The 16,433-nt window shown below is 51.6% G+C and overlaps 6 protein-coding genes across 6 annotated transcripts; 1 reads left to right on the plus strand and 5 right to left on the minus strand.

Annotated features, from left to right (window-relative positions):
• Nucleotides 1-278: 278 nt before the first annotated feature.
• PV08_04688 (uncharacterized protein) lies at nt 279-842 on the minus strand (the record flags this gene model as incomplete). The annotated part of the gene is made up of 2 exons (XM_016379033.1): nt 279-447; nt 601-842. The coding sequence occupies 2 exons, from the start codon at nt 840-842 to the stop codon at nt 279-281; spliced, it is 411 nt and encodes a 136-aa protein (XP_016237710.1).
• Nucleotides 843-2,116: 1,274 nt separating this feature from the next.
• PV08_04689 (uncharacterized protein) lies at nt 2,117-3,482 on the minus strand (the record flags this gene model as incomplete). The annotated part of the gene is made up of 3 exons (XM_016379034.1): nt 2,117-2,578; nt 2,635-2,715; nt 2,766-3,482. The coding sequence occupies 3 exons, from the start codon at nt 3,480-3,482 to the stop codon at nt 2,117-2,119; spliced, it is 1,260 nt and encodes a 419-aa protein (XP_016237711.1).
• Nucleotides 3,483-4,248: 766 nt separating this feature from the next.
• PV08_04690 (uncharacterized protein) lies at nt 4,249-4,773 on the minus strand (the record flags this gene model as incomplete). The annotated part of the gene is made up of 1 exon (XM_016379035.1): nt 4,249-4,773. The coding sequence occupies one exon, from the start codon at nt 4,771-4,773 to the stop codon at nt 4,249-4,251; it is 525 nt and encodes a 174-aa protein (XP_016237712.1).
• A 1,118-nt stretch (nt 4,774-5,891) lies between these two features.
• On the plus strand, nt 5,892-8,933 carry PV08_04691 (uncharacterized protein; the record flags this gene model as incomplete). The annotated part of the gene is made up of 1 exon (XM_016379036.1): nt 5,892-8,933. The coding sequence occupies one exon, from the start codon at nt 5,892-5,894 to the stop codon at nt 8,931-8,933; it is 3,042 nt and encodes a 1,013-aa protein (XP_016237713.1).
• An 897-nt stretch (nt 8,934-9,830) lies between these two features.
• On the minus strand, nt 9,831-12,247 carry PV08_04692 (uncharacterized protein; the record flags this gene model as incomplete). The annotated part of the gene is made up of 4 exons (XM_016379037.1): nt 9,831-11,197; nt 11,246-11,952; nt 12,009-12,037; nt 12,089-12,247. The coding sequence occupies 4 exons, from the start codon at nt 12,245-12,247 to the stop codon at nt 9,831-9,833; spliced, it is 2,262 nt and encodes a 753-aa protein (XP_016237714.1).
• A 1,888-nt stretch (nt 12,248-14,135) lies between these two features.
• PV08_04693 (uncharacterized protein) lies at nt 14,136-15,220 on the minus strand (the record flags this gene model as incomplete). The annotated part of the gene is made up of 4 exons (XM_016379038.1): nt 14,136-14,647; nt 14,713-14,883; nt 14,942-15,112; nt 15,175-15,220. The coding sequence occupies 4 exons, from the start codon at nt 15,218-15,220 to the stop codon at nt 14,136-14,138; spliced, it is 900 nt and encodes a 299-aa protein (XP_016237715.1).
• Between the last annotated feature and the right edge of the window lie 1,213 nt (nt 15,221-16,433).

A 16,433-nucleotide genomic window follows, 5' to 3' on the forward strand; every position in this document is an offset into this window, starting at 1 on the left:
GATCGCCATTTGGACTCAAGACGAACAAGCTAGACTATGATACCCCCTTTAGAATGACCGGTGATGAAACAGCCATGCCCGAAGATACAGCTAGATTGTACGAATGTATCAGCGTAGATTGCCTGCTCTCTTTTTTGAAAGTGTCTATACCCAGAGCTCTTGCCCATGCACATCGTGTTGTCATGGCATTTCCCCCAAATTTGTTCTTCTTTTCCGTAAAGCCATGCACCATCCGGGCTCCGGGGGGGGGTCTTGACCGCTTCTTACAGCGCAACTACTCAAAGTTCATCCTTCTTGACACCTTTGATCCCCATCAACTCGGTCTCAAAGACCAAAACGCTGTTTCCGGGGATAGGCCCGACTGCTCTCGCACCATAGCCCATGTCTGGGGGGATGGTCAACCGCCGCTTCTCGCCAATGCACATGTCAACGAGTCCCTCGTCCCAACTATCCAGCAAAGTCTGGTTAACAAATGGCTTTCGTCATCATCTTCCTCTCCCTGTAGGGTGCGCCGTACGTACACCGGGCCTCACCACGGTGTTGCCTCGCACGCCCACAGATACAAATGTGACAGAAGACGGGGAAAGGGACAAAACATACCCTTTGATCACCCGTCCAGCACCAAGCTGGAACGGTAGAGGGCTTCCTCGCGAGTAACTCGAGTCAAACTCCTTCCCCGACTCCTGAAGTGAGCCGCGGTAATGTACTTCAATGTTGTCTCCCTTCTTGGTCTTGCGGGAACATTCAATGGCCGGTGTGAGGTAATCGATCTCAAGGCCAGTCGCGGATGCGAGATGGGTGAAGGACAGCGCCGCGGCGAGGAGAGGGGCGAGGAGCTTCATGGCGGTGCGCAGCGCCGTCGATATGTTCCTCGGGGAGAGAGAGAGGAGAACTGCCAAAGGTAGCAGCAGGACAGTCTGTGGGTTGCAGGGGATTTGAACTTGTGGTTTGCTTGTAAGTCGCTACAATCAAGCCGGGAACGTAAGGATGGCAATGTTGAATGTACAGCACGCGCGTTAAGCGACTTTGGGGATCGAGCTGGGGCTCACTAGTTAGTTAGGCTCAAGCTGGCTTATTCGTGCAATCAATGGAGGGGCGATCGATATGCTTGATGGTCTTTACCTAACTCACTCCTCCAGCTTCCTAACTAAGTAGCCTACTGGCCTACCTTAGGTACAGTATGTGCCTAAGTGCTGTGGCAGCGCCTTGGACCTTGCTAGAGATGATGCTCTTTAGCTACATCTGTGCCTACAATAGCTGTAGCAGTTATCCTCAAGCACTTTAAACAGGGCCTATCTAGCATCAACGCTCTCCCCATATATCACCAAAATCTCGATCACCTCACCTTCTCTTTGTCAATTGCTAGGTCAGTTATTTCTCTGTTCTGATGAACGTGACAACGTTCCAGAAATCAAGACCAACATCTCTCGATCCTCAAGGTATAAAATTCTGATGCCTGAGCACCGCCCACACTACGACCTGCCATCTAACTTGTGCCTGCAAACCTCACCTCCTTGCAATGCTAAGTCCCTTTCCTGCCATTCCCTATTCCTCATTCCTGCGTAAAACCTCGAGGCTGAGAGCCACTGCGCTCAATCATGCTTGGTGCAATTCCCTTCCTGTCTCATTCTCGATTTCAGTCTCTCCATCCCCTTTCATTCCAAACTGAGGACGATCTGTACCTCAAGATCCCTCCACTCCTGCCCTGGCCTCGCTGAGGCTCCGAATTCTGTCCTTCCCAGATTCCTCCAGTTGTTGACGGCGGGTTATTCAAGGTCAAGTTTGGCAAAGCATCGGTCGTTGGCTCCGGGTGCGAACTGGTATCAAGCTGCTAGGTCGACGTATGGGGCCCATCAGCTTCAAAACGATCGATATTGGAAACAGCAACTTTGCGGTGCTCAAAGACCTCAACACCAAGCTCGGTTGGACGCGTCGACGATGGTCGCCCTGTGCACAAGATTGCAGTCAAGAAGCAAAGTTGTTGTGAACTCGTACAGGAAACACAAGGCGTATGAAGCAAGCCTGCTAACGGCCCTTCAAGTGTGGGTGTCTGTCGATTGTAAGTCGTTTTCATGCTGGATTGACAAGGACGCCAAGTTGTTCACCCTTCATCCATCTAAGGAGATGGAGGCGGCGTTGCGTCCCCAAGTCCTAACAGCTTCTTGGACTTGAAGACTGGCTTGTAAACCTTTGGGACACTGCCTATCTTCGTCATCATCGGTGGCAGCGGCTTCTTTTTGTACTTGTTGCGAAGTTGATCGCCTCCCTTCAACACAAAGTTATCGCCAGTCTTGTGCCCCTCCTGGTCAGAAGCCAGCGTGCCGGTCGATTTGGGCTTTGGAGCGGTGTTGCTAGGTCCAGGCTTTGCGACTGCGGTCGGAGTCGTAAGCTTGTTGGGCACACCGGTTGCAAATGGCTCTACAGCTCCCGATATAGCCGAGGGAGTCTCTGACTGCTTTGCAAGAGGTGTTTTGACAGCCTTCAACCTCCCGTTGTGGTCACCACGAATGCGTTTGGGAGCTGGAACGTTGTTCCTGGCGGGTTCTCCGTTCTCATTGTCGTCATAGTCATCATATGTCTGTCTTGAGGTCAGTATGTGTTTCTGTTGGTCTGCTTTCAGCCGCTTATGCTTACTCTCTTTCGTTTGTTGGCAGGAGCGGCCGCCTTAATCGGAGAAGGCTGCTTGTGGATGTTGCTCTTGTCCCCTCCAACGACCTATGACGGGTTAGCACCACGGAGCTTCTACAATGCTTTCTCGATCCTACCTGAGTGTCGTTTGGTGCTGCTACAGCGACCTTCTCTGGAGTATCCGACTTCTGCCGCTTGGTTTCGCCTTCATGATCCGGCTTGTTCATATTGGTGATGGGTTGGATACTGCCAGTGCGCTGTCTTTTTATGCTGTCGGAGCTGTTAAGAGATTCGCTCGAGAGCTTTCTCTTCAGGGTCAGAGTTCTTGCGCCATCGCTGTTGCGACGCTCATTGATTCGATCAATCTCCTGGATGGTGTTTTTGGTCAACCGAGCATCCAGTCGTGCCTCTGCTTCGAGCTTCAGTTGTGCTAGGTATTCCTTGCGAGCTTGCTCTTTTGAGACCTTGCTCTTGGCCTTGGAGCTCTTTGGTTTGCGGGAGGGCTTGTTCTTCAAAACATTCTTGTGATACAATTCTCGAATGGTCTTGCCACCATGCTCAATGTCGAATTTCAACATGTCGACGGCGGAACGGTACGTCCCCTCGAGCGGCTCAGGTTGGTGACCGCCATTGGTATTGGCCAAGTGAACTTGCCAAAGCTGCAAATCATCAGAAGGCTCCAGAAGAGAAGGAGAAACGAACGACAACCGCAGAACATCGGTATCTGGGGGGTTTCTTACGTAAGTGGTGGCTATTGCAAGATGCTCGGCCATATTTCGCTTGTGCAAATCCTTCTTTGCCTTTTGAGTTCGCTCGTAGAGAGACATCCCAAACTCTTCTGTTGAAGGTTGCATTTTGGAAGGTAATTTGTCGACGGGAAAGCTTTCTCGGTAAAAGCTATATGAGCTGTCTTCTTGTGTGAAGCCCTGTGAACAGGTAGGATTGGACAGTGAGGACGTGTGAGTCTACTGTCAAGAATGACACACGATGTTCCTGGTGAACCTTGCAAACTGTTCACTTGATCTGATCAGGCACAAAGGAGATGAGGAGTTGTCTTGATGGGAAAATGAAGGGTTGTTGTGAGAAGCGATGGATTTGCCAAAACACAACAACAAGAGGGCGAGCGAGGCTCGGGATCTCCAGTCTTTCTCCTATTCACGCCATTGAGAATGGCAGTGATGCATGCACTAGAAGTTGTTGGTGAATAACAACAATATCAACAGGCAGTACCAGCCCACCTATTGTCAGTCGACCTTCAAGCAGCGGCGACTTGAGCCAACTCGCAATTCATACGGACATCGAGACAGCTACGAGAAAAAGGTTACACTGCGTAAAGAATGAGAGGGCATCTTTGGAGGTTTCAATGTCTTTTCTTGCATTGTGGTATTGTCCTCCTCCCCTTTCCAGAAATCAACATACTCTTCCTTCACAGTGAATGTCAAAACAATCAACAATGTTCGACAGTGACTCCCAAAACAAAATCCCAATCCCAACCAAATATCCCAAACTCCTCAACTTTCCAACTTCGAGTCTGTCAAACAAGCAAATTGACCATGAATTCAGTCGGTGCTTTGGTCCTCCTCTCACCCTTTCGCCCTGTACAAAGAATGACCCCCTCCCTCACTTCCTGGCCTTGAACAACTTCTTCGGCCTTCCCTGCTGCTTCCCAGCCTCCTTTTTGACGTCCTCCTCCTCCTCCCTCCTTCTCTTCTTCCCCCCCTCTCGTTGCTCCTTCTCTGCCTTTGTGATGGCAAGAAGCTCCTTCATCCTTCCCTCCTGGCTGATGGTCTTGGCGTCTTTGGCGATTGGTATAATGGTCGCCTTCGGTCGAGTCTTCAAGCCAAGCACCATGTCCTTCTTGGTGAAGCCCCTTCGGCACTCAAGAAGTACCAAGTAGGGCCTCTCAATTGAGGTCACTGGACCTCCTTCGATGAACCCCCGCTCCAAGTCGGATTGGTTGGGCTTGTCAAAGATCCCAATCTGAGCGTTGGCGGGCTTCTTCTTGTCCTTGACGAACAATGATGGTGGTGGTCGGGTCTTTCTGGCCAGCTTTGGTGCTGGCGTTGTTGTGCTGGCGGCGGCCATCGGGAGCAACTTATGTTGCTTTGGTGGTGGCGTCATAAGGGTCTTCTGAGTGCTGGCCATTGTGTCGATAGAGAGTGTCAGGTACAAATGTTGTTGATGGCTGTGTGTGTGTGGTGTGTGTCGAGTGCAAGAGGTGGTGTTGTATGTCTGAAGTGTGTCGGGTGCAAGAGATGGTGTTGTAGGTTTGATGTGTGTCGAGCGCTGTTGTGGTGGCGTCTGGTCAAGGTGAGAAGGTCGTCAAGTCTAAGAAGTAGGAATGCTTACTTCTGCTGAAGGCGGTCGTACTGTGTTAAGAAAAGTCGTTTCGAGATCGAGCAAAGATGGTAACAGAGGACGCCTTTATAGCCAACAGTCAGTCCTCAAGAATGGACTCGGCAGGTCCTCAGTTCGAAGACAAAGTTTTACATGTCCATAAATGGAGAGAGTCATATCTACGCGGGCCTTTAGATTTCCCCCTTTCATGGTACATACACTGTCTAGCAAGGTATACCGGTTCCTAAGATCGATGTCCAGGTCCTCAGCCGCCCTCTCTTTACGCCTCAGCTAGAGAAAACTGTACAAGTTGGGCATTGGCAGTGGTCCACAAAACAGCCCGTCAGCAGCTGCTACCGGTCCTATTAACACATTTCCATATAATACTTCGATGGGGGTCTATATCTCATCTATTCTCGTCGTTGGCGAGCCAAAAGTAGAGTGGATCCATGAGGACCTGACATTGATATTTGGTGCAGACTGAAGAACTACGAGGACCCCATCCATGGATAGGTGAAAAGCTTCTCTCTGTAACTGAGTCATCAGTCTCAAAATCTGCTGGTCGAGTGCTCTCCTTGTGCGACTCCATTCCCATTATCTGCCTTCTGGAGTGCCTGCTACCATAGCAGATTGTTGTCCCCGGGCCGCAGATGAGGCTCAAGCTCATGCAAATATCGAATATGGCTGTTTACAAGTTCAAGAGAACCTGCTATCTCCATATCTAAACAGCACCCTCGGCTGTACACCTTATGTCAGGGATGGTTTCTGCTGCGTAGGAAAGGAACGACCGACAAGGCATTGGACGTTGAGAGGGAGGATTCCGTATCACGTGATCTCGCGAGATCCGCGCGCGGAGTCTCGTCGCGCTCGCATCGCGTTCCGAATGCTTCAACCACGTCTTGGTTCGACTCGACCAAACAGCCGCAATGGACACGCAGCTCTTGAGTGGGCTGAATCCTGCTCAAAGGGCTGCAGTCACGTCCAAAGCGACAGTACTGCAAGTCCTTGCCCCTCCCGGGTCAGGCAAAACCAAGACCCTCACATGCAGAGTCGCGAACCTGATTGCCAATGAAGGCCTCAACCCTCAGAATGTTATTTGCTGTACCTTTACCATCAAGGCCAGCCGGGAGATGCGCGAGAGACTCAGGAGTCTGATTGGGAGTGAGCTCGAAGCAAAGTTGGTCTTGGGCACGTTTCACTCCATTTGTCGCCGATACCTTGTCGCGTATGGACACCTCATCGGCGTACCCAAGGGGTTCGGGATTGCGGATTCCTCTGACAGTCAGAGTATAATCAAACGCATCACCAAGCGTCTGAAACTATCGATCGAACCGAAGGCTGCCCGGGGAATGATCTCGAGTCACAAGGCCAAGGGCAAAAAGTTGGAAGACCTGCCAAAGACACCGCAGAAAAAGGTGGAGAGACAAGAATTCATAACGGCTTTTCACGAGTATGAGGCCGCGCTTGCAACTTCAAAGCTTTTGGACTATGACGATTTGCTCGTACGATGTGTCGACCTACTTCGAGCCTTTCCCGGTTGTGTCAGCAATGTAGAAGCTTTGTTAATTGACGAATTTCAAGATACGAACGTGGTGCAGTTTGAGTTGATGAAACTATTAGCGAATGCTGCAAGAAGGATTACCATCGTCGGAGATCCTGACCAGAGCATATACGGCTTTCGGGCTGCCGAAATTGAGAACCTTCGACGCATGAAAGCCTTCTACCCAGAAACTGTGGTGATAAATCTGGAAGAAAACTATCGTTCAGCGTCCGCTGTCTTGGAGCTTGCACAAAGCGTCATCGAGCAAGACACAAATCGGCCGCAAAAGCGGCTCAAGGCAACACATTGTCGTGGTACTCAGCCTGTTCTACGCAAACTACCAAACCCAAACGAGGAAGGTCTCTGGATTGCCAGTGAGATTAAGAGAATGGCGACAATGACCGGCGACCTTTTGTCATATTCGGATTTTGCTATTCTACTTCGATCCGCGTATTTGTCTCTGCTTATCGAAAGAGCTCTGAGTGGTGCTGGAATTCCTTATCGAATGGTCGGAGGGCAACGCTTCTTTGACCGTGTTGAAATTAGAATCATTATTGATTACCTTCGGACTATCAACCACCCTGATAACAATCAAGCTCTTGTCTCGATCATCAACGTGCCCTCAAGGAAAATAGGAGAGACCACACTCGCCGAATTCATGAAAATTGGAGAGCAGCGGAAAATGTCTTTGTGGGCCGTAGTTCAAGGAGTCCTTGCCGGGGATATTACGCCGGAAAAGAAGCTGTCGAAGCCTGCCGAGCAGGAACTCGGACGCTTGATGGTTTTGATTAAGAACGCAAGACAGAAAATGGAGAGCATGATGCCCGCCACGGTTCCCAGCAAATTGATTGATGTGGTGATCAAGTCGATAGATCTGGAAGATTACATCAAGAAAAAGTACAAGGATGACCATGAAGATCGTTTGGAAAACATCAAAGAACTCATCACACACGCCTCGGAGGTGTTGCTGCACCCTTCTGAGGAAGCGCTTGCACAGGTCGACGGCATCGAACAGCAAGTTTCCGAGGGTGGCCAAGAAGTGCTTACACAATTCCTAGCTAACATTGTGTTATCTACGGACACGGACAATTCGGAAGAAGGCAAAGACAAACCCCGCGTAACTATTTCGACCATCCATTCTGCTAAAGGCCTCGAGTGGCCGGTGGTCTTCATACCCGCTGTCTATGAAGGGTCCATACCACATTCACGTGCGGAAGATAACGATGAGGAACGACGTTTGCTCTATGTTGCCATGACACGGGCTCAAGCTCTTCTGACACTGTCGTTTCCTTTGACACAGTCCAGAGATCAGGGCGACTCTGTGTTGACACAGTTTCTTCCACCGCAGATCCAACATCACCTGGCTGAGGCCGGGCCACTTTTCAGCGATAGGATCATCGAGTCTATTGCCAGTATTCTTCGTCGTCCAAAGCCCAGTCAAGAGGCACTAGTGAAAGGCCTACAAAGTTTGAAACCCAATGAAAGTCTCTCGGATGATGTTTGGCCCACAGATGGCAGTCGCCGTCCTGTGGCCATGTTGCCTTCAGGAGCTCAAGCAACCCCAGAGTTCGGCAAGCCACTGGCTGAGGCTGTTGCTGCAGCCAGAAGAGAATTGTATTCCCATAACTCGAGCTCTGGCAATTCGAACGGACGGGGATTCAACACTACCATGAACGATGTTAGCTCCTTCTCCACTTCGAATATGACCTTGGGCGGGTTCACAACGGCGAGTGAACACCTCAGAACGCAGCCACCCGAGCTAAAGAGACTATCTTCGGAAGGCCTTCCGCAATCGAAGAAACCAAAGCTATCGAGATCAGCATCAGCGCAGGGGAACATTGCTGCTTTCTTTCCGAAGCCGGCAGACCAAACCGTTTCTGCCACGCAGATAGTTCCCGCTCGAAAACCAGTGCAACCAGTCGAAGAGCGGCGGCCTGTCAAAAAGTCTGCAATTCAGCCCATGGCAGGTCAACGTCCGGTGGAAGTACCATCTAGACAGGCGGATATTCCACTGGAACTCGCTTCACATAAATTGACCACTGGCGCTCCATTCACAAGCAAGCGGCCCCCGGCACTGAACAAGACAAACAAAAATGCCACAAGTCGGTATGCCAATATATATGGCTCCTCTTCCGGTTTGTCGTCGCCTCCGCTGCCACCAGAACTCGAGGTCAAGCATCTTGAGCGCAATGGTAACCACTGTGACCAAGGGCAAGAGAATCGAATGCCTGCCCGGACCAAAGAAAGTGAGCTAAAGCCCCCAGTTTCATCAACGCCTTTAACGAACCACGTCTTGATGCGGCCCGTGACCACGATGCACAGTACTAGCATGTCTTCTATCCAGCAGCGGAACGGGAATCGTACCTATACTCTTGGTGTCCGTCGATCACTACATAATAGTGGATGGGATGCGAGGAAGAACAAATGACAAAAAGTCTTGCGTTGTTTGAGCTCGTGGAATTTGGGTATGTGCGTGCGTGGGAAATGAGCGAATCAGCGTGTGTTTGTGTAAAGGAACCTGATATCTCATCGTATTGAGTTCGACTAAGAACGTTTGACGACCTTGATGAAGCTGGTTGGGTTTTGGGGACTGGTTTCCTTTCGGGCTTCGGGTTGGAGTTGGAGCGTTGAGGAAATATCTCATTCAGGAGTTGATTGTCGATTGTTTACCTTATCAATGAGTGATGAGAGGAGTTCTTGTTGGAACGAGTGGTGAGAGAGACGAGATGGCTCGAACTACTTACTATCTTTGTTAAGGCTATGGACGTCTCTTTCTTTTTAAGAGGACAAAAAGAAGGGGGCACGCACCTAAGAAAGGTGTCTCGATTCATAGTAGAATAGAAGAACAAAAGCTACAACCGACGTCGAAAAAGAAGTAGACAAGAATCCTACCGTGTGTACTTATATGAATAGCACTGGAGAGGGGAAACAGAAGAAGGCTTCTTCGACTTCGTCGTCTTTCCAAGTACGAAAAAGAGACAATGCAACGGGAGAAAGTCGACACCTGGTTGGTCGTCATGTTCTCAAAGATACTCTATGAAATGGACGTCAACAACTGGGTATCATGAAGAAAAAAGAGCAAGCACGCTTCATAGATATATTGTCCACAGGTAGGCAAGAATATCAAGTAACAAGTTAGATTGATGTCTGGAACATGGTTCCCCCTTGTCTGTGAAACAGAGAAGAAGAGCAAAAAAAAAAAAAAGAAGGGAGAACGAGATCTAACCGAGCATCCCATCGCGCCTCATTATAACTTTGGGTACTGTACACACATCGATCGCAAAAGCGAAACCCCTGCTGGAGCCTTTCATCCTGGAGGAAAAAGTCAAGCAACCATGGCCAAACCCGCCGCTCCTGCAATCGCGAGGACGCCAAACGCACTATTCACGACGCTCGACCGGCCAGCCGCGCCGGTGTACGTTGCCACCCAGGGCATCGTCTGGGTGGTCGACGACTCGGGAGACCAGACGCCGCCGGTAGTGTGACCGGCCGGAGCGACCGGGGTTGGTCCAGACGGTACCGCTTCGACGGTCAGGGTCACGGCCACGGTCGCGCTGGGAGATGGCGGTGCGCCGCCACCACCACCATTGCCCCATCCTGCGGCTGCTCCTGTTTCGGCTGCCGGGCCAGTGACGGTGACCATGGAACCCGCGGGTTCGGAAGGTTTCGGTTTCGCCGGGACGGCTGAAGTCGAGCCGGCTGGCACGGTCACCACAACGGGCGTCTTTACCGGCCATCCGGAGCTGGGGGTGATGGTGATGGTCTTGCCGGGGATGGTCGGCACGGGGGTCTCGGTGCATCCACAGTGCGTCGTGACCAGCGTGGTCGTCTTCGTGACGTATCCCGTTGCGCAGGGCTCGATCCATGTCTGCGTCAGCGTGATGGTGACTGGGTCCCAGTCTGCCCATGTGGCTGGGAGCGACGTGGTGGTCGTGGGTTTCTTCGCGGGCGAGGACGTCGTCGTCGTCGTCGTCGATGCTGTCCAATCAAGCCAGGTCGGGTCGACAGAGGAAGACGTCGTCGTCGTCGTGCTGCTGGTCTCGGGCCAGTCAAGCCACGTGGAATCAGCTGCTGCCGTCGTCGTCGAGTATGTGACGGGCGTGCTTGTCGTCGTCGTCGAGTCAACCCAGTCAAGCCATGTGGCGCTGCCGGTCGACACGGGCGATACCGTCGTCGTGGTGCTTCCGCTAATCGGGCCGACGCTGAAGCTCCAAGTTGTCGTTGTCGTAGAGATGTTTGGGAAGAAGCTCCATGACGAGACCGTGGTCGTAGTTGTTTGGCTGATTGGTCCGACGCCGTTGCTTGTGGTCGTGGTCGTGGTCAAGGTCGTGGTACCGGCGGCAGTGGTCGTCGTCGTTTCGGTGGTGGTGCTGACAGGAGCTGGGCTGCTAGTGCTGCTTGAAGTGCTTGAAGGAATAGCACTAGTGGTGATACTGGTGGCACTGGTGGTACCGGCCGTGGTTGTCGTTGTGGTGGAAATCGTGGACGTCGCGGACGTTGTGGTGGAAGTCGTCGACGTCGTGGACGATGTTGTGCTCGTCGTCACAGCCTGGGTCTTGAAGACTTTGACATAGTTGATGTCCCAGTATGCGTCAACGAACTGGCTTGGGTTGTCGCCGACAAAGACCGAGCAGGAGCCTCCATAGGATGCACCACATCCGCTGCTGTTCCACGTAGCACCAGCCCAGTCACCTGTAATACGTCAACGAAGCTCACTCTAGCAAATCAGGGACGGCCTACCGCAGAACGTGGTATCGAAAACAATGCTGTGGTCGACGAAGTTGGCATCAATGTTGCAGCTTGGACCGTTGAAGATTGTGAATGGCAGACCCCAGCCACTTGGATCAGGAGTGCCAGCAGTTATGTCAGATGGAATGCTTCCTCGCGGGAAAAACCAGATCGAGATGGCATCCGACGTCCATTCCGTAGCATACACACCACCGCCGATAGAGTTGAAGCCAGCGCCCCAGCTGGTCGAGCGGGTGTCATAAGCACCGCAACCAACACCATTATACTGATTATTGCCCAGAAAGTAGTCGCAATTATTACCTCCTGGGGTTCCGGTCATCTGAGAAGGGCTCTGTTGAATAGTGCATTGGTAGCCAGTATGGGCCGATCCCAAATTGACCACCTGGTTGTTTGCGCCCTCGATGATGTCGATTTCGCCAGTGTAAGGCCATTCTCCGTTACCCAGAGTCCAGTAAGCGGGCCACACACTACATCCACCGGTTGTCGTGGTAGTAGGGATGTGCTTGATATCGGCGATGAACAGACCGTGCGTCCATGATTTAGCACTTTGAATGCGCACACTCGGTCGTCCAACGCCATTAATCAAATAATAATCCGCATTTCCATCGTAGGTGTGTGTGGAATCCACTCTCATCTGCACCGAGCCCCCATCGTAAGAGATAAGGCCGTTCGATTCAGAAAAGCTTCGATCTCCGTAGCTGGGGCAACTGTCAGTATGTACACAAGACCAAGGTATGGATATGTAGAGGCGTACGTGACGAAACCATGGCTGTAATCGGCGGTCTAGACAAATATCAGCTTGACTCCTCTGCTTGCAAGAAGACGGACACGTACGTTCTGGAAGTTGAAACCGTCGAAGAAGGAGGTGCCAGAATATTCAGTATCCAACGCGTAGTAGGTATTAGCTGGCGCCGCCGAAACGGACGCTGAAAGCAAAGACAAAGCAGAAATGAGCGTGGTGCTCGACCTCAGAAAGAGTGATGAGGACGGCATGGCGAACGAGTGACTGGACAAAACAACAGAATGGTAGAGAGCGACGGCGTCGAGAACTGCACACAGCAAGGGAGGAAGAATGGTGGCAGCGAAACGTGTTCGCTATATTCACCTGGGGGATCGGCCTCGCCACAACGTTTGTCGTAAGTCTGTACCTACCAGCGGATGAGCTGGCGGAGGCACTCGGGCCTTGCGCCATAACCTTCATCACGCATCCTAATTTGAACCCTCCGCTAACGTACTTCTTGTTGGAATTGGACTGAATGGAAGGGTCCGTCCAGAAGACATCTTCACGCCAAATTCAGACAGGTTCCTACACGAGCATGGACCCAAGGCTGGCTGAATGGGGAGTTGGGTGTCAGCGGGTGGCGCACAAACAGCGCCGCGCGGTCCAAGTTCTGGCTGATGGATCAAAGTCGTATGGATTGTCTCGTGAGGAGGCAATCCATACGACTTTGACTCCTGCAGCTGGGCCTCACATCTTTGGATGCTCGCCGAGTCTGGGAAGAAGCATACGTTAGCAGAGCGAGAAAAAACAAAGAGATTCCGTCGAGGTGGAGTGCAATTTGGTTACATAGTTTGCTTTCAAGCGGCTTGTACACGCTGTCCCAGAGAGTGCGGCAGCGGGCGAGCCAATCACAGCTTGCTATGGCGAATACTAGGCCCAAAGAGGAAAAACGTCTCATTTCCCCTGACTTGTATTTTGACGGACACGCTCTCGTGCCCACGCCTTCAACCCGTCTGGGCCTCGAAACAGAGCAGATTTCTTCGTCACGATTGACGAGCTCGTTCCACGTGTCTGGAAAGATCGGGAGAACTATTGAGACGCGCCACATGTGGGGAGATTGAGCCACTGTCAGTGTCGAACTCGTAACTGCTGCCCTGAGATGACCTCGGAATGAGGGCTCCCCGCCAGACCATCATTGGATCGTGTCATGATCTCCCTTCGACCAGTTCCCAGGTGCAAGGAGGAAAAGTGATTCTAAGGAGAGTATGTCAGGTCTGGATTTCTCGAAGTTTGGTTGACAGGAGGTGCTCGCGGGCCAGACCGTAGCAGCCCTAACCACGCTGCTATTGTAGAATCGTAGGAGCGGTACTTGTAAGTTGTGTCCACATTCTACGGAATACTTCAAATACTCCACAACTGTTGGTAGCGTCCACTATATATCCTTCGTGACTGTTGGGTGTTCCTTGGTTAGATTGATGCGGTCCTCACGTGGAAATTGGTGGCTGCAATAGTAGGTGCCGAAAACGGGCTTGGAATGTCCTTTTGGAATCAGAGATGGAGATACTCGTCAAGACCTGGCTGTATTGACACCAGAGGGCTTTCTCGGTATCCATTGTGGCTGCGTCTGTATCCGATGGGCTGGACACGCCTTACCACACAGAGAACTGCCGACACGGCGATCCCCTGAGGCGTGAAAAGGCATAAAAATTTTTATCGAGGACTACACTTTTCGTCCCTGGATGGTGTCATCATAGCCAATCTACACACCAGCCCGCACTGACATGAACTTTGTTGTACAGTACCAGCAGATAGCATGCATCGGTCAGTAAGAGCGGAACAAGCAAAATAGTACTTCCGAACCTCGGACTCGTTACTGAACACGTATGACTCTACGATTGCCAAACAAAGCCTACGGTATCCGCAGAGCGAAGATCAAGGATTGGGAACTAATCATGGCGGTCGACATGGATAAAGATAAGGATAACTCAGGTAATTAGATAGCAACCAAGGTGGAAAATGTAACAGCCTGCGCCCTGCATGAACAAAAGCACACATAGACTCGCAGATCTCCCCAATATCATTATGAACAACCTCACTGACACCCTCCTCATAATGTCAAACCATACACTCGGTATGGTGAGACAGAATCTGCGAGCAAATTCATCGTATCTCATGGGGAGCAATGCTATCTGGATCCTGGGGAGTTTGGACATTATGATCGTGACCCGTTGTCACCGCATCGTGGAACACTGCATGCTCTCCCGCGTGGTTATGACTGTTGGAAGCTGACGGCCCTGCCTCTGACGACGAGCTCGTGGTACCATGGTCCAGCGTGTCCGAGGTAGCCGAACTACCTGTCTGCCCAGTGGAATTCGTCTTTCGGATATTGTTCGGTGCTAGTTCATTCCTGCTCTCGATGGTAGCGAGATGCTCGCCATGGTATCCACTGTGCGAAGGACCCATCGCATCTGGAGCAACCGCTGAGCTGCGGCGGCGGGTCGTCGCTGCTGCTGATGCGCCGCTTGCCACGCCGGAGATGCTCGTTCGGTGGCGGCCAGCAATGTTCTCGAAGGGGTCGTCCGACAGTTGGAAGAGGGATTGCTTGCGTTCCCGAACTTCGTACTGTTCAGCGGGAGTCATGCCCGTTTCGCCGAGGCCAGCGATTTCCGCGTCTTATAAAGCCGACGAGGTCAGTTCTCATTTGAAACACAAAGGGAAGAGTCGTATTGGCACTAACTGGATACTCTCCTGCGACCATAGTAAGGATCATCTTGTGGTTCGATTCCTCCTGTTTTGCTCATACTAAACTTTCGAACATCCACACCACCGAGACTGTATTTGCGTTCACGATTCCAGAACTCTTGTTCCGGTGTGAGGCCTGTCTTGCCGACGTCATGAATCTCGGCGTCTGCGAGGTATGTTAAACATGACACGCTCAACTGCTGAAGACGAATTGGGGAACACACTAGAGACCCGTCTGCGGCCATAGTACGGGTCCGCTTGAGGCTCGATGCCCCCTGTTCTGCTGTTGCTGAACTTCCTAACATCGACGCCATCGACGCTGTACTTGCGCTCGCGGTTCCAGTACTCCTCTTCAGGCGAAAGGCCTGTAAGGCCGACATCCTTGATCAGGTCATCTTTGTTACCAGAATTAGTATGGGAGAAGCGATCCCAGATTGAGTTTAGAAGACCAACATACCAGGGACCGGTTTGCGATTGTAATAGGGATCTGCTGCCAACACCATGATTTCAATACAGCAAACAGTCAAAGTAACCGTAAGACAATAGTAGAATGCTTTCCAAGCCTGGTGACCGAAGAGAGAGAAGGGATGAAGGGTGAGCCAAACTTTGTCTTGTCTTTATATGTATGCCAGCAATGCACGATCCGGGTGAGCACTCAGCTTTCAGGAGGGGGGAGAGCCCTGGAAAAGCTATAAACTATGCGAGCAGACCGCTGGATGCTCGTCATCGTCTGGCAAGAGTCGTTGCCGTCAGCCATTCAGTATTTTGGCTCTGAGTGTGGTCGAGTAAGCATCGACCCCGCCCTGTCTCCAGGAATCTTGTCTGGGGGCAAACGGGGCAGTCTTTGGCGACGAGAACGTTTTGACCTATGAGCACTTGCATGGCCTCGTATTCACACCCTCGACCGGTCCAGAAGAAGCGAGGATGCACGACCGTCTTGTTTGCAGATGGAAGTGCTACCGATGTAGCCGGATTAATCCTCGTTCGTACTCTGTGCACTTTGCCTGTCGTTTGCCACCAGCATGTTTAAGCTCGCTCAAATTCTCGCAAGTATAATTGACGTATGCCCATCATTGACAGTCTAGATTTGCATCGGCCTTTTGTAGGTGATCATCCTTGCTGAATCCGAGCCTCGTGGAAACAATCGGCCATTCGCATACCTACCCATCTTGAATCGGCTCACAGTCTCTGGCGCAGATGGATGGATTGGAAGGAAGAAAGGCAAGGTCAGACAGACGCTATCGAGCCAGCCCAGCTGAGTCGAGTCATGCGACTATCTGAGAGTTCAGGAGCCGCAGGATCTCGTACTTTGGTTGACGTGAAGCCACCCACGTCAGTGTTGGAGACACTAGTTAGTCAACTTGGTATCAATAATGCTTTACGTCCTGTAACTTCAAGCGCGTCTTCCATTCGATTTTGGTATCAGTCCTGACAACATAGTCGACACAAGATGACGCTGTGTTGTGTTGTGCTTCCATGTCGTACAGCTATGAGACATTGACCACAGCAGAACCTGTGCTGGGAGACCATCCTTGTAGTGGTGGGTGACACGCCGATCCTTAAACTCGAGGAACGAGTGAAGAATGCGGATGGATCCCGGATGTTCGATGATGCTCATTGCGCAGGATGTCGAGGTGCGAGCGTCTGGGAGCAGGCGGAGTGTTCCAACATCGACAACTTGAACGACACCTCAATCTCAGCGGCGGTTGTTGTGAG

This window comes from Exophiala spinifera (assembly GCF_000836115.1).
Source record: "Exophiala spinifera strain CBS 89968 unplaced genomic scaffold supercont1.3, whole genome shotgun sequence".
NCBI lineage: Eukaryota > Fungi > Ascomycota > Eurotiomycetes > Chaetothyriales > Herpotrichiellaceae > Exophiala > Exophiala spinifera.